A 24,863-nucleotide genomic window follows, 5' to 3' on the forward strand; every position below is an offset into this window, starting at 1 on the left:
AGAGCGCTGGGGCCCCTCCCTCCTCCTTGGGGGAGGAGCCTTATGGTGACCACGCCCCCAGGCCCAGCTTGGTGGGGACTATGAAAGCGGCTAAAGGGCTGCTCAGTCCGGGTGAGCAGTGGTTGGTTCCCTTGAGGCGCTCGTGCGGCCTGTTCTGCGGTCCTGCTGGGGAGGACTCGAACCCGGTTCGGTAAGTACTCACTGCCCGCTGCGTAGCCGCGCCGAGGCCTGGGCACCTTCCAGAGTCACTTGCGCCGGACCGAAACCTGATTGTGTCTAGGGAAACCGCGTTAGGACTCGCGTACCTAAGAGATTTCTTGCTCTTCACCGTACTGGCGCTAGCTCCAGGTGACCACACATTTGCTGGTAGGGGAATCCAGTCTTGATTCTCAGGAGACAGGACGCTCCTTCTTGCAGCATTTGGTAAACAAACTCCAACCCACCTGCTATTTGGATTTGTAAAGCCTTCCAAGAATGCTTTTGGTGTTTTTAATAGGTGAGACAAAAGCAAAAGCATAGTGTTTTGTGGCATGCGGCACGCGAAAGTTAGGAGAAACTTATTTTCTGTGCCCATAAAATTTTGTTAGAACACACCATGCTCGTTTTCTTATGCATTGAACTGTGGCCTCTTTCTCATTACAAACTTCAGAGTAGAATGGTTTGCCCACAAAACCAAAGCTATACAAATACATGTATGTATTTGTATGTGTGTGTGTGTGTGTGTGTGTGTGTGTGTGTGTGTGTGTGTGTGTGTACTATCTGGTACTTTACAAAAGCTGCCTATGCCTAACCTAACACCTCATCTCATGATTTTGTATTCACACACACGTAAACTCACAATGTTATGATCGGTATTATATGCTCCATAATATAATAGGGGAAATAAAAATGAAAATACTGATTATGTAAGAAACTACAGGGTCAGCAAGATGGTTCAACTGCCCTTGCTGCCAGATCTGATGACCAGAGTCCAGTCTTGAGTACCCACATGTTGGAAAGAGAACTGACTCCCACAGGTAGACCTATGACCTCTACATGTGGACTGTGGTGAGCCATGGCATGCACCTACCCACACACATGTAAATAAAAAAGCCTTCATAAAATGGAGTGTCAGAGTGTCGACTGAAAGTTAGTTTTAAAAATAAAAGTGAGTGGTACTTCAAGAGGCATAGGTTTCCAGAAGCTTGGTGGTGGCCACATTCCTAGGCTGTGCTTACCAGGGACTCAGGCTGTGGGAGATTCTGTTTACCAGGAGGGATCAAAGTTTAAATTAGTAGCAAGAGAAGGTCCTGTCCATTGGGAAAGGATCCAGGTAACTGTTGAATAAAACACAGGAGATAGAAATCCTGAAAACATTTGTCTTGAACTCATCTGAAGAGCACACGCGTTTGCCTTCGTCATCTTTCTGATTTTGCGGTGAGTTCCTGTCTCCGTCCAGCCTACTGATTCTTCGCATGACCCAGGAAGAATTCTATATTTTAGAATTCAAAGTAACCCATGTTTAGAAGTAGGATAGATCAAACATAAACATAAGCCAACTATGAGGAGAATTCAACATTTCACTGAGAGTAAATCAAAAGCATTTTTTTAAAAAATGAGCCAGTCTTGGTGATGCATGACTATGACCCAGTACTTAAAGTAAGGTAACCTTGCCACAGAAACAATCTTGACAATGTAACAAGTTCCTGACCAAATGGGCTACATAGTGTGAGAGTCTGTCTCAGAATGATAATAATGAATACATTTTTAAAAAGTGTAGGCAACTCATGTAAGGTTTACTCTGTCTTGTTCTCCCTGCTCCCTGTGCAAATGGTCTCTGCTGCTGAAGAAAAGATACTGCATAAGTAATACACACGATTCACGGTGATAGGACACCCTAATTTCATGACTCTGGAAAGTTCAGAAGGTTGTTTCTCCCAGATCCATCATAAGATTCACAGTTTATCTTTGCTCCAAGTTCTATACACTTCATAACATACTCTGCTATAAGGCTAGATACAAAGGCCTACACTTGGAATCCTACCACTTGGGTGACAGAGGATCAAGTAAGGTCATCTTCCACTACATAGGCACTTTAAAGCCAGGCTGAGTCACATGAAAAGCCTCCAAAACAAACAAACAAAAAACCCTTCAGCATGTATGTGTTCATAGAGAGCATCGCAACTCTTGACTGCAACTTGTTCAAAATTTAGGTTTTAAACCATATTTGAAGAGACCCTAAGTTCTAGTGAAATAGAATGGTATGGGAGTTGCTGGTGCCATGTATGAACCTGGATTGTACCTTAACCTTGTGTATCCAACACAGTTTTTGAAGTGGACAGCTTCAAAGATTGGTAAACTGCTCGCTGCTCCACTGACCACTCAGTCCTGCCCCAGCCTTGTTTCTGCATGGCCCAGTTCTCTTCTTCTGCATTAGGACCTCCTCATGGCTGGTGAGATAGGCCCAGCACTTATCCAAACACTGCTTTGGATAGTCCCAGGTTGCTAACTCAATGTAGACCTGGGGTGCCTGGGTTTCAGACTTTTTAATTGTTACTTACTTAGTGTATAAGTGGACACATGGGTGCCGTGCAGGTGTGCAGAGGTCAGAGGACAACTCAGAGTCAGTTCTCTCCTTCCATATGAGTTCTGGGGCTCCAACTCCAGTCATCGACCTAGTAGTGAGTAACTCAGGTCGTCAGACTTTGGGGTGAGAGAAACCGTTTCGATTTGAGAGAAAAAAAAAAAAACACAGCCTTGCGATCCCTTGTACTTGGCTGCAGGAGTTTCCATCCTTCTTACCTGAAGGAGTTTACATTTAGATTCTTCCACCTCATTCCTCATCTCTGAACTGCTAGAGTTCACACACAGGTAACCCCCTCAAGTCTTTCCTGTACAACAACTACAGTCATTACTTCCATCCTCTGTAATCGAGGCAGTATCCTGATGTATCTGCACAAATATGTCAGGCAGGAAAGGGACCAGTATTTTCCAGTAACTGTACACAGCAAATGTACGGCTTTTCAACAATATATCAGTAAGAATGACATGGATTTTCATTCAGAGCCTGGGAAGTCAGCACGCATGCAACAGCCTTTTGTGCTCTTGGTAATGAAGCATTTCAGAGCCTCCGCAATGATAGAAATATGTTCACTTAATTGATCTAGTTTCCATTCTGGCTTTTCTAGAAATGGATATCTGTCATTCCAGTCTGGACCAATTTGTACTTCTGCAAAGCTTGAGAATATATACTGTACCAGTAAAAGCTTTTCCGAGAGATGGAGAGACTGAGATACAGACTGACTTCTGTCTTCCTCTGCCGCTGGTGGCAGTGTCTTCTTTTGCTAGGAAAGCAGGAAGGGCCGTGAGAAGGGTATATTAGTCCGAGTACTCTAGAGGGACAGGACTTACAGGAAAAGGAAATATATAGGGGATTTATTAGAATGACTTCCAGGCTGTGGCCCAGCTAGTCACAATAGCTATCTATGAACAGAGGGTCCAGGAATCCAGTAGTCTGTCAGCACACGAGGCTGAATGTCTTAGCTTGTCTTCAGTAAATGCTCAAATTTCAAGGAAATAGGCTCTAAGGTCAGTGAAGGGATGGACTTGCCAGCAAGAGCAAGAGCAAGAGCAAGCAGGCAAAAAAAGAAACCTTCTTTGTTCCATGTCCTTTAGATAGACTGCCAGCAGAAGCTGTGTCTTCCCACCTCAGAAGATCTGATTAAAAGTGGGTCTTCCCACTCCAAATGACTTAAGAAAAAAAACCCTTACAAGTGTTACCCAGCTGCTTGGGTTTTCCTTCATTCTAGATGTAGTCAGGTTAACAACTAAGAATAATCATCACAAGGCAACCCAAGGAAATAGGTCACGCAAGCATGACATTGGTTAACAGGCACTAAGGAAACACCAGCTATTAGCCTCCGGAAGCCAGACTGTGGATAATGTGGGGTTGAGGCCACTGATCCCCTCTCAGCTGTTACTGCTTTTCAGGACTAACTCAAGACAACTAAATGATACTGAATTTATTTTTATTTACATATTTTAGGAACTAATAGGAAGACGTGATTTCCAAAGCCAATTATGAAAACATTTGTCATTGGAATTGGTGGGTGAGTAGTTCCTTCATAAACAGGGGGCAAGACACTCCAGTGTATGGGGAGGCTGCTTGTTCGTTCCCAGCTGCCCAGACCACAAAATAATCGCTCAGAAACTATATTAATTAAATCACCACTTGGCCAATCACTTAAGCGTCTTTCTGGCTAATGCTTATTTCCTAAACTATCCCATTTCTATTCATCTGTGTATTGCCACGTGGCTGTGGCTTACCAGGTAAAGTTCTATCCAGCATCCACGTGGCTTCTCCCTGACTCCGCCTACTCTCTCTATATCTTTTCCAGTCTGGTTGTATTTAAGCCATTGGCTTAAAGCAGCTTCTTTATTAACCAGTGGTGTACAGAGGGAAATCCCACATCACTCCAGATGTCCAGATGGTGTTTCGTGTGGATGTGGTAGAGAAAGGTGTGGGGAGTCCCAAGACCCAGGAGAAGTGCTGCTACTTGGACACCAGTGAGAGGGGCAAGGGTTTACCAGGGGAAGGAAGAGGTGGGGGCAGCAGTTTTACCAATGGTTCCATTTGTTTACTGGAGCTGACCCTGGAGATGAGAGCTGATTGGTCACTCCTTTGATTGAGGGTGATCATCATTTCCCATGTGGATGCTGGCATGGTGTAAGAAAAAATAACACCCCCTTTTTTTATGGCCAGCTTTGACCTGGGAATACAAGTTTCCTTACCTATAGCCCTCTTCCCCCACCTTTAGGGCAACCAGGTATACTATTTGGCTAGGCTAGTTTGTGTTGCCCTGGTATGATATTAGCCACGTATTCCACTGTCACAAGTATTCTAAACTGCATAGTCGTTTGACCTGTGGCTCCAGAGACTGATGTGCAAATGTGACATCAACAGCAACTGGAAAGACTATTTGTCTTGCTGCTGGATTATGTCTGTCATTCTTCATGCGTGTCTTATTGACAAAACATTTGCGATATTACAAATGTAATTTGAGGGAGATAATCTGTTGTGTTATTATATTACATCACACAGGAATCAATTAGGAATAGGAAGAGACTGGGTTCAGCTGCGTAGCAAAGCATTTGCCTGCATGTGTGACCCCAGCATCAGAGAGAGAAAAATAAAAACAAATTAAGAATGGATTGAGCATCAGAATGTGCCTTTTTGTGTGACTCCTGTCTGGAGCGGAATCTGTGTTGTCCTGAAGGACGACTCCTGTCCTCAGCTTCAGGTCACACTGTCTGCCACTCCCATGGTAGACCAGCACTCATCATTCCTAATTACAATCACCAGTTTAATCCTGGGAAACAGTGGCTCAGGGAGAGGGGGTCAGGGGACGGGGACAGTTTGGGGTCAGGGATACCCATGCTGTAATTCAACTTAGCTTCCCACTCCAGCAGTAAACAGCTTCCTAAGCTCCACGTTCCTCAGCTAGAATATGGGACTTAATATATCACCTTGTTAAGGAAGTAGTCTCATCTTGCTTGACTAACTGTAAACACTGTTTTTAGCTTCAGCCTGTACTTTTGTGCCCTCTTATTACAAAAGGATTTTTTTTTATTTGTAAACAAAGAAAGGAAATACATCACGTAGCCTCTCACTTTCCTTCCTCAGATCCTAAAGTCCTGCTCTGGAGCTTTTCCCTAGGGCAAGGAAAGCTTGTGTGAAGGAGGTTCTGAGCTTGCTGAAGGGGAAGGAGTGGGTCCTGAGGCGTCACCTGACCCACTGGGATGGTTACATTCCAAGTGTGGATTGCAGGCTCTGTGCTCAATGATGAAACCCTTCCCCAGCTGGTCCATTCCCTGAAGGACTCCTACGAAAAGTGCTTCCTTCTTGGTGGCTTCTTCTGAATCAGTGGGGAGGGGCCTATTTATTGCTAATTTAATTATACGATCTTAAAGAGAAACTATAAGAAATGACACATTTTCTGGCTAGATTGCTCAGACCATATTAAAGTTTCTTCCTTTTAAGCAAAAGCTCAGTATCTTGACTATGGACTTGCAGTATTCTTTCTAGACATTTTTTATTTTTTTTATTTTTTGTTTTTTCAAGACGGGGTTTCTCTGTAGCTTTGGGGCCTGTCCCGGAACTAGCTCTTGTAGACCAGACTGGCCTCAAACTCACAGAGATCCGCCTCCCTCTACCTCCCTAGTGCTGGGATTAAAGGCTTCCACCACCACTGCCTGGCTTGATTTATAGACATTTTTTGTTAAAAAAAAAAAAAAAAGGTGATATCAGTGTTCTCAGTAATATAGAGTAACAGCCCCATACCCTACCTACTTATTGTAAGGTAGAATGGACAGTCTTATTAATATCTTCCACTTTGCAGGTATAAGGTATTTACATGATAATATATAGCCAATAAGCATTTTGTCTGTGTTTTGTTGTTGCGCTTGTTTGATGGGTTGGGTTTTTTGGTTTGGTTTTGTTTTTTTGGGTGGTGGGTTTTTTTTGTTTGTTTGTCTATTTGTTTGTTTTTTTTTTCTTTTAAACATAGACAGGGTTTCACTAAGTAGCCCTTGCTGGCCTGGAACTCATTTTGTAGACCAGGGTGGCCTTAAACTTATGGGAGATCCACTTGCCTCTGGGTCCTGAGTACTAGAATTAACGGCACGCACCACCATACCCAGCCTCACAAGTCCTTCTGATGAATGAGTTTCTCTCTCTAGATTATAAACATTGCCGTGTTGATCTCTCTCAGAACTAGTCATGGGTTCTTGCCAGTAGATGTACAGTCAGGGGCTTTGTGCTTTGAGCATTTGATGTATGGTGAAATCATGACCTCTTTTCGGGGTGACTTGAAATGCACAAAATAAAACACAGGAATACAAAGAAAATCAACTGTATTAAGATAGAGCTGTAAAGGGGCTGGAGAGATGGCTCAGTGGTTAAGAGCATTGCCTCTCCATCCTTTACTTGTCTCTTACTATTAGGACACCTTATCTTTCAAACCTGTGATTTTGCCTGAAAAACAAAACACAATCTGTGAAAATGAGCATTTTTATCTCAAGTAGTAATTTTTTTAATATTCCTTTAAGAAAATATTGCTGAATGTTCCTTGTTCCCTAATATCTCCTTGGACCTCCTGCTTTTTCTTGGCTCAGAGTGACAAACGGCGGGAAGACAACGCTGGCTAAGAAGTTGCAGAAACACCTTCCCAATTGCAGCCTAATATCTCAGGACGACTTTTTCAAGGTACATATGAAGCTTCTTAGACGATCTATCTGACTCCAAAAGGCTTAATAACAAAGTTAATGATATCCAAAAGCTTTGGCTAAAGATAGACTTGGTGCAATAGTGTTACCTGCCCACCAGGTGGCACCATCTGCCAGTGACCGTCTTTGCTCTTGCCCATCATTATCCAAAGCAGTTATTAAAGGCTTATCTTTTTAATTGTATAATTGCATCACTTCTGCCCACCACTATGTTTGTTTTTCCAGCCAGAGTCTGAGATAGACACAGATGAGAATGGATTTTTGCAGTATGATGGTAAGTGGAGTCCTGTGTGAAATAGCATGAGTTTATATTCGTTTGCTTTTTCAAACACAAACATCTCTCTCTCTCTCTATTATCATAATGTTAAATGTTTATATAGGGAGGGCAAGAAGGCTCCCTGGGTTAATGCACTTGTCACACAAGCCTGAAGACCTGAATTTGATTCTTTTGAACCTTTAAAGTTGGAAGAAGAAAACTGCCTCCACAAAGCAGGCTCTGGTCTCCACAAGCATGCTGTGACATGGAGGTCTCCCGACACATCACACACACACACACACACACACACACATGCACGCATGCACACACATGCTCAAACACACACACACACAAATAATTTGTTTTGAATGTTTACATATTGCTGTATTTTAAGCCTGCCATTGTATGTTTTTTATCTCTGGTCAACTATTTAAGTAAACAGAAAATATGTCCCAGAGATTTAAATTTCAGACTCAAAACTGGGATAGTAGTTTTTTTTTTTCCAGAAGCTAGGACAGGGTAGTTTTGTCATCTTTCTGTCCTTCCCTGACTCTGACATATGACTAGCCATGCTTATGACTTTGAGGCTCACCCACTAAAATATTTCATCAACATCAGACTAGCTTTAATGCATTCAGCTTCTTTTCCCAGTATCAAAGCACCAGAAAGCGTGTTTGTGTGTGTGTGTGTGTGTGTGTGTGTGTGTGTTTGTTTGTTTTACTACTTGGAAAACCTTGGAATGTTTTTTAGATTCACTTCATTCCCTTGACCCAGGCTGATTCTGTTGGGAAGCCAAAGAATTAAAGTCATCCAGAAAGCATTTCTTTTCCTGCAGAGACTAGCATAATAAGAGTCTGTGGTCTTGCTGTCTTTTATAATTAACAAACTATCCTTAGTATGTCTGTAGACCAACCGAGGGGGCTCCACCAAAAAGACATGTTCTCTATCTCCAGTTTTGAGTGTCTGAGGATTCAGTGTTATGTAACAGTTCTTACAGACACACAGTGGCTTTCAGACTAAGTCCCTTCTTGGCAGTTCTATGTAAAGTTTCAGTCTTGATACATTGTTTCTTCTCTTCCTTTCTTCCTAAAGTAAGAAACCGCTTTAAAAAAAAAAAAAAGAATGAGAAGACAATGAAGCAGTGACCGCCTTATTGCTCCCATTAACTGAGGAGTTCTCAAACTAACTAAGAAAAAGGGAATATTTCAATAGAACTAACGTCAGACGAATGTGAATGCCTTCCAAAAAAAAAAAAAAAACCAGGAGGTTATCAAAGAGTTGCAATCACCTTTCCTCCAGTTCCAAAGTAGACAGAGAATTTTAATAAAGGGTATTGACCCAATGACAGGACCACTACAAAGCAATCACCCTTGTGCACATTACATGGGATTACAAGCTAACACAACTATGTCTCACAAATGCCTTGAAATGTTCCTACCATGAATTCATGTACCCTACACCCAAGAATCTATCTTTGAGAAAAGAATTGAACTTTTCAGGTAAACGTCTCAATGTAAAGTAAGTCCAGGTAGACTCAACATCTTTGTAACCACTAAAAGGACAGTTTATAAAAGTGAGTTAACAGATATACAACATGCTGGACAGCTTTAGCCACAAAAGGATACTGCCCCCACGGTTCTGGAAGCTGGGGTCTGAGATGAAGGGTTGGTTGCTGTAGGGGACTACGACAGACAGATTCTGTGCCACACTCTGGCATTTGGTGCATTGCCACCATCTCTCCTCTCACTTCACATGACATCTTCCCCGTGTGCATATGTATCTACGGTTCTACCTTTCTTAGTGGCATAAGTCATATCACAGAAGGTGCTTGCCCTGTTGCTTAAAAATTATGTAAGGTGACCTTGTTAATGTATTTTCAAATTCACTAACTGTATAATAGTTAACCAACATGAACAAGTGGGCAAATAGAACACAGAAGTAGCCGGGCGGTGGTGGCGCACGCCTTTAATCCCAGCACTCGGGAGGCAGAGGCAGGTGGATCTCTGAGTTCGAGGCCAGCCTGGTCTACAAGAGCTAGTTCCAGGACAGGCTCTAGAAACTACAGGGAAACCCTGTCTTGAAAAACAAAAAAAAAAAACAAAAACAAAAAAAAAAAGAACACAGAAGTGAATTAGAGCATAGAGGTACTCAAGGTATAGTAAACTCTATTTCAATTTCTATAGAGGGTAAGTAGGAAAAGATAGTACTTTTAAATTACTTAAAATTATTTTTCTTATGGACAGCTTCAAAAATATACAAAAGTAGACATAAAATTATAATAAATGTTCATGAGTTTATCACCCAGCTTTATATAAGGAGCCCTTTGACAGTCGTATTTCATCTCCACTCCGACCCACTTTCTTCATCTGCATTGTTTTGAAGCATATCCTAAGTATCATCCCATCTTGTGTGAAGCAAGACACGTGGATTCCATGACCTAAAAGATAAATCACTAGGAAACGTAGAAAATGTTTTAACTCCCTGCCCCCTGTCATTGGGCCTTGTTCATTTAGCCAGAACCTGCAATACAATATAACAAAGAAAGGAAGACTGAAAAAGACGACACGTGCTGGCTGAGGATTCTGTGACTCGAGGGATCACGTGGGTATGAGTTCCCTGTGTGTGGCAGTTTGAAGGAAAATGCCCCCCAAAAGGAAGTGACACTATTAGGAGGTGTGGCCTTGTTAGAGAAAGTGTGTTACTGAGGGGGCGGGCCTTGAGGTCTCTTTTGCTCAAACTTCCCTTAGTATGATACTCAGACCACTTCCTATTACCTGCACGCCAAGATAAAGGACAGTTGTTTATCTCTATAGCACTGTGTCTGCCTGCACAGCACCATTCCCAAAATGATGATAACAGACTAAAACTCTGAAACTATAAGCTGTCATCTCAATTTCATATTTTCCTCTATAAGAATTGCCATGGTTATAGTGTCTCTTCAAGAGATAGAAACCCTAACTAGGACACTGTACTTTCTTTATTTCTTCCCATATGCCACCTGGACTTCTGGAAATGCATGTGACATTGAACCATCAATGGACAGAAAAAGCAGCAAGAAACCTACAACCAAAGGACCACTACAAGGGTAGCTACTGGAATACAATGTTCTTTTATCCCACTTTAGCTCATCCCAAAAGGAAAATCTACTCCTCTGTTGTGTCCACAGGGTCAGTGGAGGGCTACACCCCAAGACTTTCACCTGCCACCAGCAATGTGGAGTGAGTTGTCTTCTACATCACCCACAGGAGATTTAGCAGAGCCAAACAGTGAACAAAATTTCCAAACTGGGCAGCAGAGTCATAATGAGACAGGGTAGGATGTGTAGTGATGTGGGATTCCCCTCTGTATGCTGTGATTACCATTAATGAATAAAGAAAACTGGCTTAGCCTGATAGGGTAGAACAGAGCTAGGCGGGGAAAACTAAACTGAATGCTGGGAGAAGGAAGGCGGATAGAGGAGAAGCCATGTAGCCCTGCTGAAGACAGACACTGGAAACTTTACCCGGTAAGCCACAGCCACATGGCAATATACAGATTAATAGAAATGGTTTAAACTAATATGTAAGAATTAGCCAATAAGAAGATAGAGCTAATGGGCCAAGCAGTGATTTAAATAATATGGTCTCTGTGTGATTATTTTGGGTCTGAGGTGCCAGGTGACTGGGTAACAAACAAGTAGTCTCCCTACAACAGTGTCGGCTGGCCCTCCATCTTCCTCACCCAGGCCATGTCGGCTGCTGTCATCAGGAATCAGTGAAAGACTGAGCTCCTGCCTCATTCAGCAGCAATGAATCTTTCCCCCTAAATGACCCTCTCCTACCCACCTAGTATTTTAAGGGTGCCCATCTGAACCTGGGTACACTTCGGAGTGACCAGCTGCAAAGTAAGAAAATTAAATAGTAGTCTCAATACAGCGTACCCCAGATCATCAGGACATGGCTGGAAGGCATTTGTCAGTCAAAGAGGCAGGAAAATCTCAACCTGGATTAGAAAAATAATAGCCTACAAGCATTGATTCTATGAGGACACTGTTGAAATTGTCTGACAGAGATTTGAAAGTGGGTTTGTAAAAACAAGGTCATCAGGTACCTGCAGATGGACTTGAAACAGGAGAAGAGTTTAAACATCTCAAGAAGGAAATGGAAATGTGGCAAAGGAACCAAGAAGAAATTTGGTAACTGAAAAAAGTGTAATAACCCAACTCATAGAACTCTCCGGGTAGGCCCAGTGAAAGAATAAACATGAGAGGAAAAGATCCATAGCTTGAAGACGTGGTAGGAATGACTTTGAACGGGAGGACATAGAGAAAGACGGAGTGATAGCAGAAGTCCTAACATCTCTACCTGGGAGCTTTGGAAAGAGGAGCATGGACTCACAGACACAATAGTGAAGACTTCACGTCGAGAGATGGAATCCTGTTGTTGGGAGGATCTGAGTAACCCCCACAGAAGTTAGACAAAATGGATCAAGACATAATTAGGGGAGACACAATTTACAAACAGCAAACATGGGAAACAGCCTACAGATGTTGGAAAGAAGCCCTCATGCTTTGCCTGTTTGTGTGTCTGTAAACACATGCTTCCCTCAGTTATGGAAATTCTTAGGAGATTTATTTGTAAACTTTGATGAAATGGGCAGTTTCCTGGAAAAAGTGACACTTAGCCTAACCAGCAGCATAACCATAAGAAAATCTCAATAGTCTTATCTCTATTAACTTAATTAGCCCACACTTTTCTGAGAATTTATGGCAGAAACACTTGTGAGGGCACGGGGTGTGATCAGTGGTCAGGAATGAGGCTGGGAATTTACGGTAGAAACACTCGTGAGGGCATGGGGCATCATGAGTGGTCCAGGAATGAGGCTGAGAATTTTCGTGTCTGACAAACTGATGGTCTGGTCTGATGACCGTGCATCAGGAATGCCTGTTCCGCTTCTCTAGAGTCAAACTTGTTAGCTCTAGAGGTTGCACATTTCTGGGTTTAAAATGACATTTGTATCCTACAATTTTTAAAAGGTTTTTTTTTGTAGGACTGGAGAGATGTAGGCTCAGTGGTTAGCCCTTCTAGCAGATGGGCTCAATTCCCAGCACCCACATAGCAGCTTACAACTATATATGTATCTTCCATTTTGAGGGAATCTGATGCTCTCTTCTCTGCCACCTGTGGGCAGTGAACACACATTCACAGACATACAAGCAGGCAAAACATACATAAACATAAAAAAGAAAGGTTTGTAATTTATAAGATTTCCTTTACTATTAAAAAGAGTAGCTACTTTCCAGCCGGATGGTGATGGTGTATGCCTTGAAACCCAGCACTCAGGAGGCAGAGTCTAGCAGATCTCTGTGAGTCTCGTCTACAGAGCAAATTCTGAGACAGGCTCCATAGCTACTGAGAAACCCTGTCTTGAAAAACCAAAACAAAACAGCCAAACAAAAACCACACATATTTAAAAAAAAACTACTTTCCAAATAGATTATATGTTATATATCTTTCAAATGTATCTCTAGCTTATTTTCTCTTCCAAAAATTGGAATTACAGGCAGCTGGGGGCTATCACGTGAGTGCTGGGAATTGACCATGCGTGCTCTGGAAGAGCATTAGATACTCTTAACCACCAAGTCCTTGCTCCAACCCTCACTTATTTTTTGTGTTAAAGGTCTTGCTGGGGACATATTTTCAGTAGTTGAGTGCTTACCTAACACACACAAAATCCTGGATTTAATCTTCAGTACCATAAAGAACAACTGAACTCCTCAAGTTGTCCTCTGACCCCCACACATACACACTAAATGCATCAATCTAAAAAAAAATTACAGCTAGAAATAGTGGCATAGTATTCATTGTATTTTACATTTGTACTTTTTTTTTTTTATTTTTTGAGACAGGGTTTCTCTGTGTAGCCTTGGCTGTCCGAGAACTTGCTATGTAGTATATAGACCTTGAACTCACAGAGATCCACCTGCCTCTGCCTCCCGAGTGCTGGTATTAAAGGTGTGTGCCACCACTGCTCAGCACATTTGTACATCTTTGTTTTTCCTAATTAAAATGTCTCAGACATACCACTCAAGTATATCTCTTAGTGTTTTAATGGGGTGTTTAAAGTATTTATTATTAGATCCTTTGAAGGGTAAGCAAAATGCTGTTATGTCCTACATTTACAGAACCCTAAAGATACTTATCACAAAAAGCCAACCACCTAGAAGAGTTTGTTGTATTAATTTCATGTGTTTTATGTTTGTTTCAGTGCTTGAAGCGCTTAACATGGAAAAAATGATGTCAGCTGTTTCGCGGTGGATGGAAAACCCAGGGCGCTCAGAGGGACCAAGAGCTTTGGAAAGCGCTCAAGGGGTTCCCATTTTAATCATTGAGGGGTTCCTTCTCTTTAATTATAAGTAAGTCCCCCCCAGCCCCAGCCGGAAGGAATGCGGGGGTGGGAGAGAGAGCCTTGCGAGCTGAGTGTGTTGTGTTCTTAGGCCGCTGGACACCATATGGAACAGAAGTTACTTCCTGACCGTACCCTATGAAGAGTGTAAGAGGAGGCGGAGGTACGCTTAGAGACCGTGTTGTGCATTGTTCTCCGAAAGGTGAACTGTAGGGAAAACAGGAAAAATGGCATTATTGAACAAGCCTTAACTCAGAAGTCAAGCATTTTATCACCTGCGGTACAGTAACCTCTCTAAGAAGTAAGGGCCAGTGCGGTCCTGTCGGGCTCCTTCCTCCTCACCTGCCACGCCCACGCTCTGCTAGCCCCGCAGGGACCCGCCCACTAGATAAGAGCAGAAGCCAGCCTTTCCATACGTAGCTCCTTATTTCTTCTTATACTTGTCCCATAATTCTTTCATAAAACACCAGAGACAGAGAAAAGATAACTATGAATGTTAATGAGTTACAGGTATATAGCTCGAATCATGAAACTAAATCTATTTTGCTACTTTGCTCACTACAGTGGAGTTTAACATCAACAAAAAAATTACTCTGAATTCCTCTTTAGATTTAACCTGAGTGATTTTTACATTATCCTGCCTGTGATTAATTTACTTTGTCAATCATATTTTATATCAACATCAAGTTTCTTGCCTGTTTTTCCAGTACAAGGATCTATGAGCCTCCTGACCCTCCAGGGTACTTTGATGGTCACGTGTGGCCCATGTACCTAAAGCACAGACAAGAAATGAACACCATCACGTGGGAGATCGGTAAGTACCTCCCCTCTTTCTCATAAGGCCTTTTACTTCTCATTTATGTCAAAGTACAGAAAGGATTACTTGGAAAACATTTTTCTCAAGAAGTTTGTAAAGATGCTCAGGCAGTCTCGGGGTTACCCTCTTCTGCAACTGATTCTTGCTGGCTTCTTCCCCTGGTGGTTCCTGCCAAGCTTGTCAGATTCCACGTTGTCGTCCGTTGAGCCACCGATGCCTGGATGTGGCCTGTGGCAATGGAAGGTCAGGGAGGCAGACCCAGTCTCTGCGCTAAGCCAGCTGAGATTTCACCAGGAAAGGGCATTAAAAGTCTGACCTGACACACAAGTCTTTCCTCCATGTAAGTGCTGTTATGGAGCACCAGGGAGACTGCCCACCTCCAGGTCACTTGAGAAAGCTATCTGTCACTAAACTCATATGCGTTTAGCTGGCCTGGGGGTAGGGGGCCTTGAGTTAGGGGGAATGACTGTCATCCAGACCATAGGAAGAACAGAGAAAAGACCTAGGGGCAGGAAGGCATGAGCAATACCTAAAAGAGGCTGTTGTGTTTGTAGTAGAGAAAAGCAAAGGTAAGATGGGCCGCTGTTGCTGCTGCTGCTGCGAGACAGGCAAGGGCCAGGCCCTCTAACACTAGTGGGATGTCCTGGGAGAGCTGGGAAGCACTCTACAGACAGGCTCTAAACACGGTCATGGTTGATACAAACTCTTTTGAGTAAGATCTCTCCTGATCCGAAGAGTAGATTGCATTGTGGAACACAAGTATTCAATAGAACTGGGGCATGAAGGTGCCCAGGATGCCAGACACCCCCCAGGAACCAGCAGGCGATGTTTTGGGGTAGAAAACATGAAAGAGCTGTACATATGTGAAGAAGGGCTATACATGTGTTTTGCAGAAAATAAGATGGAGGTACCTGAGAGACAGTGTTCCAATTTGGAGGCCACATGAATACGTGGGTCCCTGGAGTGTTTAGGGAGACAGTGGCACAAGTCCGTTGGCCAGGACAAAGGGATCAGACTGGCATACTTTCCAGAGCAAAGGAGACTCACCCATATTGAAAGGAGCCTGTTCTGATCTGTGCAGAAAGGGCAGCGTCTACCTCAGAGCTGTGCTGGTTTGTGCTGCGCCAACAGCTACTGGGCCGTCCGTCTAGGGGAAGCATCCTCTCACGCCCTTAGCCCCCTCCATCTAAACTGCAAGTCCAACTTTGTCCTTGGTCTTTGGCCTAGTTAATGTCAGCTGTCAGATTCACACAGTCATCTGAGGGAGTCACAGTTGAGGGACTACCTAGATTCTATCAGCCTGTGGCCATCTCCGTGACAGATTGTCTTGACTGATGATTAATTGGGGGGGGGGGGGGGGGGCTCCATGCATTGTGAGCAGTGCCACCTTGGGCAGTTGAGCCCGGGCTGTACAGGAAAGCTAGCTGAGCAAGGCAGAAGCAATCCAGCAAGCAGCATTCCTCCGTGGTTCCTGTGGCAGGCTCTCACTTTGAGTTCCTGCCCTGACTTCCCTCAGTCAACTGGGATCTGGAAATGTAAGCCAAATAAACCCTTTCTCCCCCGTGTTGCTTTTGGTTAGAGTGCTTTATCACAACACCAGAAGAAAAAACAAAAACAAAACGAGGACACCCTGTTTAGACGCAGCCGATCCATGGTTTCCAGCTCTTTGGGATAAAATCTATAAAGACACCAAGGCACAGCCTTTCTCTGAAATTCCATCCCCAGTGCTGTCCTTCCTCTGCTGTAGCCACTCATGCTTCCCCACAGCAACTTCTCTTCAGACCCCCTCAGCCTTGCTGTTTGCGACTAGCAGGTCCTTTCCTTTCTGCAAAAGTGTTCATGCCAGTTTTGTTGAAAATATGTAACTTCTGGTCTGACCCATAGTTTAAAAGCTTCACTGTTGGGATGTGTATTGGGGAATTGCTCCTCTTTGGGACAGGAAACACTGCAGTCTCTGAACTTGTTTTGTATGTCAATCAGGCACCAAGAACAAACCAAAGAAACCACCCACATCCAGCTTAGTGAGCCAGTGAGTGTATTGGGGTTACTTATAGGAGTGTGGTGACTCAAAGGCAATTACATCACCAAAACCCATGTCACCATGGCAATGCCTCCTCAAAGCAGAATCCCTACAGCTGCCTGTACAGCCTTCTGGCTGCTCTGGGCATGGGAGAGCCTTCTGTCTCCAGCAGTTGTTACTGCTGATATAACCTTTGGAAGGGCCTTGTGAGTCTAACTCTCAAGAACTCAATGAGCCAGTAGGTTCATTTACTATGGAGTCTTAACGTTCTCCTTCCTCCCTCTAGGAGGGAATGCCCCAATGCAGAAGAAACAGGTACACAGTGCATGCCTTGTACACAGTGCTTAGCCTCTCTCTTTCTCTTTTCATTCCTTCCCTTCCTCCTTTCTTCCATAGATCATAGTTCTGGGTTCTTTGGTGAAAGCTATGGGTGTTTTTAAGGAACGCCAAAGCATCTGTTACTGATAAGCCTGTTCACATTTGAACTGCTATCTCTCACTTCTCAGTTTACCTAGATGGAACAAGATCTGAAGAGGACCTCTTTTCTCAAGTGTATGAAGATGTCAAGCAAGAATTAAAGAAGCAAAATGGTAAATATTGTTCTATCAAATCGGATGGTATAGGAAAAAGAATCTTGAGAACAGTTCATTGCATTCAAAGATTGGTGTGCACAAATGCCAACAAGGAGAGTTTTTGCATTGATCTTTCTTGGATCACATGACTTGCAAAGAGATATCACTTTGACCAGAAAAATGGCATACTGTGATTGGCCATAACTAAATCATATACCCCATCATGGTTGAAGGCCACCGCCTGAGACCTAATATTGAAAATTTTTCCATAGAGAAAGCAGGGCAGAAAGTAGAAAGAAATACGAAGAAGAAAGTTGGAATACCATGCTGGAAGGACAAAACTCCAGAGCTAGCAGCTAGATTTGAATTACAAGAATTAAAATGTGAGCTGAAGAAATGGCTCAGAAGTTAAGAACTCTTGCTACTCTCATAGAGGACTGGAGTTCGGTACCCAGCACCCACATTAGGCAGCTCACAGCTGCCTGTAACTCTAACACCAAGAGATCTGACACTTACTTCTGGCCTTTGCTGGCACCCACATGTTTAGATACCACTCTCCCTCCCTTCTTCCATCTTCCCTCTCTCTCTCTCTCTCTCTCTCTCTCTCTCTCTCTCTCTCTCTCTCTCTCTCTCTCTCTCTCTCTCTCTCTCTCACACACACACACACACAAATAATAATTCTTAAAATTTTTTTGAATAAAGATCTCACTATGTAGCCCTGACTAGCCTGGAACTAGCTGTATAGACCAGGCCAGCCTAGAACTCACAGAGATTCCCCTGCTTCTTCTTTCCATAGCGCTGGGATTAAAGGCATTTGTCACCACATCTAGCCTAATAAAAACAAGTATTAATAAAATAAAATGATCACTATGTTGAACTGATGGTGCATGCCTATATCGAAGCACTCAGGTTGATGTGGCAGGAGAGTCATGAGTTCAAAGATAACTTAAGTTACAGAGTGACACTCTGTCTAAAAAATAAAAAATAAAAGCAGGGCAGGGGAGATTCTTGTGGCTAACAGATAAAATGTCAGGGTCAGCTGGCTCAAGAGAAAGCAGCATTAGCCTCAGGAGCAGGGGAGAATGTAGCAGGATTTGCGGTGAGAAAATCTGCTGTAGCCCACATGTCAGTCACTCAGGAAGAATTAAGTTTACCCTCTCTTTACCTCTTCACTAGCCAGCTGGGCCCCCATTGATCCTGACTGTTCCTAGTTGTACAGTCAGCCCTTCGCATAGGCAAGAAGCCCTCTGAGGAAATTTTAGGACCCTTTTAAATTTCCCTCACATAAATAAAACTAATAATCCTTACCAAGTCTGCCATCCCGCCCTAACTCCCCATCCTGCCATCCTAACCCTGCCACTTCACCCCTGCCATCCGAACCCTGCTATCCCAACCCCTGCCATCATGCCCTGACACCCCAGCCTGACTCCCCACTCTGCCATCCTAACCCTGTCACCCCACCCCTGCCGCCTGTTACTCCGATGGAAGGTAGGCCTCCCATACTACAGCCAAGGGCACCAGCGTAAGTAGATGAAGAGTGGTGGGGTGATGTGACTTGCTCGGCTTTTAGAGCTGATAACCTGGAGCCAGAACTACTTATCTGAGAGAGACCAGATCCTCTTTCTGGCCCAATGAGGCTTCAGGACCCAGATGCTAGCATCTCTCTTCCCAAGAATGGGCAGAGCTTAGTTAGGCTCAGTTCCCTTTTAGTAATTAAGTCATATACTGGAGTTTGGTCTTAGAATCTGCTTTACAATAAAGACAGAGAAAGCTTTAGTCATGTTTCTCAGATGCATTATACCCCATACCACCCCAGATCCGTCCTTTGCCATCTGCCCACAAGGGCCAAGAACAGCTGGTATGCTGCAGCAGATGCTGTGAACCCGCAAGGTAGTACATGTCTGCGTGTGGGACTCAAATGTGTGAGCGCGTGCACACGCACACCTTCCTTGCCTGCATCTAGAGAGAGATGAGAAGTGTTCTCCTCCTCAAGACTATCAAGTTTCTGTTCTAGAAACAAGATAGAGGTAAACTAATATTAACAGAAACACTAGAAGAGACAAAACTTAGAAACAGATCTACTTTTCCTGCCCCCAAGATTTATGGTCGTCTTCCATTGTACAGATAATTTACTGTGCTATTTATAGTAACCCATCACCTTTTCAAGTTCTTGCAGCCAGAATTCTCAGCGTAGCCTGCTTCACCCCTAAGCCTCAGAGCACCAGGATGACCTTTCTAATGTGTCAAATGTTGACTCCAGGTTTTTTCACTTTGTGTAACCCTGTTCAGCAAATTCTTCATTATAAGAATATACAGTCTTAGTTGTGATAAGGTAATAAAATTGATATGTAAATTAGAAAAGATAAATAACCCTGAAAAGTTAGGGTTTCTATTGCTGCGAAGAGACACCATGACCATGGCAACTCTTTTTTTTTTTTTTTTTTTTGGTTTTTCGAGACAGGGTTTCTCTGTGGCTTTAGAGCCTGTCCTGGAACTAGCTCTTGTAGACCAGGCTGGTCTCGAACTCACAGAGATCCGCCTGCCTCTGCCTCCCGAGTGCTGGGATTAAAGGCGTGCGCCACCATCGCCCGGCCATGGCAACTCTTACAAAGGAAAACATTTAATTAGGGTGACTTACAGTTTCAGTTTGATTCATTATCGTCATGGTGGGACATGGCAGTGTGCAGGCAGACATGTGCTCGAGAAGAGCTGAGAGTCCAGCATCTTGATCCATAGGTAACAGGAAGTGAACTGTGTCACTGGGCATAGCTTGAGCATAGGAGACCTCAAGGCACACCCCCACAGTGACACGCAAGGCCATACCTACTCCAACAAACTTGCATCTCCTAATAATGCCACTCCCTTGAGAGGCCATTTTCTTTCAAACCACCACCATAAAGCTATATAAAGTTATACATGTAGTGTAGTCCTAACTCAAATCTGAAGCTTGAAGTAAAATGTAATCATGACCTAATCTTAATGCAACAAAGCAATTTATCCACGAGGACCATCAAGCTCCCTTAAAAGCTTTTGTTTTTATATTATTCTAAAAACATATTTGATTCTAAACATTTTTATGTGAAGAAATTATAATTGTGTTCTTATCAGTCCCTCTCTTACAGGAAGCTGTGAGCATACTGGGTAATCAGCCATGCTGATTTCTGGTTTCTTAGTGGTTGTATTCATGTAGCTGTGTGGATGTTGTTATGTAATGAAGCTAAATATCATTACCATTAGAAGATCAAAGGCCAAGTTCCTTTTTTCTTTCTTTTTTAATTTATTTGTTTTAATTTTATGTTCATTGGTGTTTTGCCATGGGTATTGGGTCCCCTGGAGTTGGAATTACAAACAGCTGCGAGCTGCCATATGGGTGCTGTTAATTGAACCCGGGTCCTCTAGAGCAGTCAGTACTCTTAACCACTGAGCCATCTCTCCAGCCCAGTGAGATCTTTTTTTAATACACCAGTGTGAAATCTAAAACTTAGCATTGATACTTTAGTGTTGGGGGCTGTGGACCCCCAGACCCTGAATTTCCTGTAGACAACTTATAATGCTTGCTCTGAGCAAAACAACTTGTTTTCCTGTGTTTGCAGCTTCTCTGAGCACGAGCCCCTCAGGAGTTCTTAATGGCAGGGGAGTGGTTTCTGGTGTGTTTGGCTGGGGTGTGGCTATCAGTTAAGGATCCCTATATAAACTGGCACTGAATGAACACAATAAAGAGAGCATTCTTGTCATTCTTGTTTCAAGGATGGCCCTGTTCCCAGTCTCTGTGTGTCTATGTGTTTAAATCTCCAGCCCCTTTCCAGGATCTTGAACCTTCCTGTAGTGCTGGCGGTGGCTACAGGAATAGTACCGAAATACATGTAGTACAGGCGCTACAGGACCACAGTACATGTAGTAGCGCGGACGCTACCCTTTAGAACATAGTTGATACCACAGTGCCTCTCTTTCTGTCTGTCTCTGTCTCTGTCTGTCTCTCTCTCTCTCTCTCTCTCTCTCTCTCTCTCTCTCTCTCTCTCTCTCTCTCTCTCACACACACACACACACACACACACACATACATACACACACAGTCTGTGCATACTATTGGTTTTCTTTTTGAATTGCATTCTTAGAATAAGTTCTCAGATACTAGTGGTTTTTTTTTGGTCAGAGAGTACATTTTTACATTTTACTTTTATTTTACATTTTTACATTTATTTCAGCAATTAAATGCTGCACTTGAAAAGATATATTTTCTCTGACAAAACTGAATAATAAGAGTGCATCAGTTTTTTTTTCCTGAGTTCCTGAACAGTTCTGCTAAGCCTCCTTCATTTGTGACAGTGGATTGAATGTTAAGATACTTCTTTCCCACGTCCAGACCACACTCAAAACAAAACTCATGCTTCAGGCAGCTGCCCTTTAATGTACTCTGGTCCTCAAAGCTTTCTTTTCCTGCAGGCAAGTATCTATGCCATTGCAAATGATAATGGCTATCTGGGCGTTCTATTTTTTTGTTGTTTGATGATTATGTACACATCCATAATGTACTTGTCATTTCTGTCACCTGCAATCCTCTCCCATCACCCTTCTATTCCCACTGAACCCTTTTTGCAGAACCTTGCCTTCCTATTTTCATGTCTTTTTTTTTCTACGTTTACTTTGCTTTGCTGTTGTTGTTGCCTGTGAACCACTGAGTTTAATTAGGGTTGTGTGAGCATAGGTAGGGAGTGCTTACCAGAGCATAGGCAACTTACCAGTGGTTACAACACTGAAGAAAATGACTTCCCCATCCCAGTTAACTGCAAGTAGTTCCTCAGGAGGAGTGTGGCCTCAAGAACTCCTCCCTGTCATGGCAGAGTGTTGGTGGGCCCCGTCTTGGACAGGTCTTGTGCATGAAGCCGTAGCTGCAGTGAGTTCACTGATGCAACCACCGTTTCAAATCTAGAAGATAGTGTTTCTACTCTCCTCCCCATATTACAGCTCATCAATCCCTTCTGTCCCCTTTCTTTGAGCCCTTGGAGGCAGCATAATGATATATATGCCCCGTTATGGCTTAGCACTCAGTAAACACTTATTCTCGGTACTGAGTCTTCATTAACTGCTGAGGGTGTCTACTTTCTAAAGATAGGCTTAAAATTTTAATGCAAAAATTAAAACAATGGGATTTGTATTCAGTGTAGTTCTTTATGGAGAAAACAGAATTTTTGCCTCAAAAATCCTTGTAAACTTAACATTCTTGGGTATTGGGTGTGAAGATCTAATCAAATAGGATTTGGGGTATTCACATTTTTCTCTTTGTTCCTAAGGTTTGTGAGTAACAGCACAAAGATGGAATGCAGCAAGTCCTCCTGGGATGGATTAAGAAACTTGAAGGACAGTAAACCCCACCTTGGGCAAAAAAAAAACACGAAGGGATGTGTTGAAGAACATTAGCTGGGATGCAGTCTGTCCTGCAGGACAGTGACGGCTCTCTTGTGTCTTTGTTCATTTTTATCACACTTTTCACAATCTGTAGAGCATTGTGTGCCCATGCCATTGAACAGGAACCTCTCACGAATGCAAGAATGGCTTGCCCTCACTCTGCAGAAGGCACAGCACAGTTCATGCACAAAGGTTCATGTTCCTCTATAAGAATAGAGGTCAGGTTTTCCTGACTAGGACCTAGCATGAGAGAAAGATTTCTGGCTAGTCCACCAGTATTATGTTTTGTGTTTCTGCCTTTGTGTGTATAGTTGTTGTGTCCACGTTATTTTGTATATTTCTGTTGTATACACACACTCAAACACTGTGAAAGGAACCTTGTATACTACACAGCATTTTTTTGTGTTTGTATTGCTTATAATATATAATTTGAAAAATGCTGCTGTCTGCAATCTCATAGCAATGCCCCTCACCTGCAGTCAGCAGCATTACCCAAAATATTGTTCTGACATTGACTGAGTCATGTCTGCAGCATCTGGAGACTGTGCTTTGTAGCGCTTGACCAATGCCAGCGTGTCTCTGTGAAGAGACTTTTATATCCATAGAAGGATTCAGTATGTTTTACTTGGTTTTCTGAAAATAGCACTCTGAATTACAAAATCATATAGTTTTCTTCAATCATATGTAAAACCAGGGCCTTTCTCTGAAAGACACAGGCAGGGGATAGAAATTGTGTAATTTCTTAATGCCTTTTAATGCTGGGATTAAAATTATGTATATATGTAGAGCAGTCCTAATTCAGACATAAAATTTGTTTATTAATAATAAAATAGATTGCCCACAATCTTCTCAGTTCATATAATATATACTGTGATATTGCCTCACTTGGTCGGTTGTTATTACTTCTTTATTTCTAACACCTATTGATAACTAGTGAGTGTTTTAGTTGTACACAATATAAAAAATACAAAACAAACAGAACCTAGGCTCAAATCAGCAGCTACATACATGTATTTGGCCAAGCTGTTTTAAGTCCTGATTTTAATCATCCTTGATTAAAGGGTAAGTTTCAAAATCCCCCCTGTGGCAACAGTGACCCAGGGAGGATTGTCTCAGCTACTGTTGTAGTCAGCAGATAGCAGCTGCACACACGGAAGAGCTCACACTGACAGTGTGACCACTAAAAGCTGTCAATCAACTGTAGCTGCTGCTGGAGAAACAGCAGGAGGGAAGGGTTTTGCTTTGTGTCCCTAGGGTTTTCTGGCCAGGAGCCTGCAACAAACATGGCCTACCTTAGGGTCCACATTGTTGTAGGAAGCTGCTTGTTCATCCCTGCTGTCCGGAAGCTAAATAACCACACAGAAACTGTATTAATTAAACTGTTTGGCCTATTAGCTCTAATTTCTTATTGGCTAACTCTTACATCTTAATTTAACCCATTTCCATTATTCGGTGTATTGCCACGAGGTTGTGGCTTACCGAGTAAAGTTCCAGCGTCTATCTCTGGGCAGGGCTACATGGCTTCTCTCTGACTCTGCCACCTTTTTCCCAGCATTCAGTTTAGCTGGAGGAGACAGGAACTCAGAAGCAGTCTGAAGATTCAGTCTGAGCATGCAGTCAGTCTGAGGTTTCATAGAAAGAGATTCAGTCAGGATTCGTAGAGAGAGGATCACCCCTTCAGTCTGAGCACTGGTAGAGGTAAGAACTCTCTAGTGGCTGGCTGCTCTGCTTCTCTGATCCTTCAGCAATAACCCCTATATCTGACTCTGAGTTTTTATTATTAAGAACTATTAGAATTCGTGCCACACCAATCAGAAGGGCTCCAGACAGAGCCTAGATATAGCTCAGTGTTAGAGAACTTGCCTAGCATACACCGTCCCCAGCCCTAGCGATCAATAAGCCAGTCAATTAATGTGCCACAAACTGCAACTTTGTGATTTTGCACTTCCAAACGTTTTCCCATCAGATATCTAGTGGGTTTTCTTTTTACCTCTTGGATGCTCTCCATATTACAGGACAGTCTCTTGGGGGAAAAAGAGAGTCCAGGGTTTTTGAGTCTAGCATTTTAAAATATGGCTTGCCTTTTTAAATACAACCTACCCTGCACTAGTTTGACAATTACATGGGTTTTCTTAACACTTCAAA

At 43.0% G+C, this 24,863-nt stretch overlaps 1 protein-coding gene across 3 annotated transcripts; it reads left to right on the forward strand.

Annotated features, from left to right (window-relative positions):
* The first annotated feature begins 43 nt into the window (after positions 1–43).
* On the forward strand, positions 44–23,562 carry Nmrk1 (nicotinamide riboside kinase 1). 3 transcript variants are annotated; one of them, XM_038327129.2, is made up of 10 exons: positions 44–190; positions 4,025–4,088; positions 7,153–7,243; positions 7,489–7,537; positions 10,563–10,604; positions 13,766–13,913; positions 13,995–14,066; positions 14,611–14,717; positions 17,247–17,330; positions 22,604–23,562. In XM_038327129.2, the coding sequence occupies exons 2-10, from the start codon at positions 4,060–4,062 to the stop codon at positions 22,609–22,611; spliced, it is 630 nt and encodes a 209-aa protein (XP_038183057.1). In that variant the 5' UTR covers positions 44–190; positions 4,025–4,059; the 3' UTR covers positions 22,612–23,562. The 3 variants fall into 3 exon arrangements, with proteins under 3 accessions (XP_038183057.1, XP_038183075.1, XP_038183067.1); XM_038327147.2 differs by lacking the exon at positions 10,563–10,604 and adding an exon at positions 8,011–8,021 and having other exon boundaries at positions 7,489–7,526; XM_038327139.2 differs by lacking the exon at positions 10,563–10,604.
* Positions 23,563–24,863: the final 1,301 nt, after the last annotated feature.

Source organism: Arvicola amphibius, chromosome 1 (assembly GCF_903992535.2).
Source record: "Arvicola amphibius chromosome 1, mArvAmp1.2, whole genome shotgun sequence".
Lineage (NCBI taxonomy): Eukaryota > Metazoa > Chordata > Mammalia > Rodentia > Cricetidae > Arvicola > Arvicola amphibius.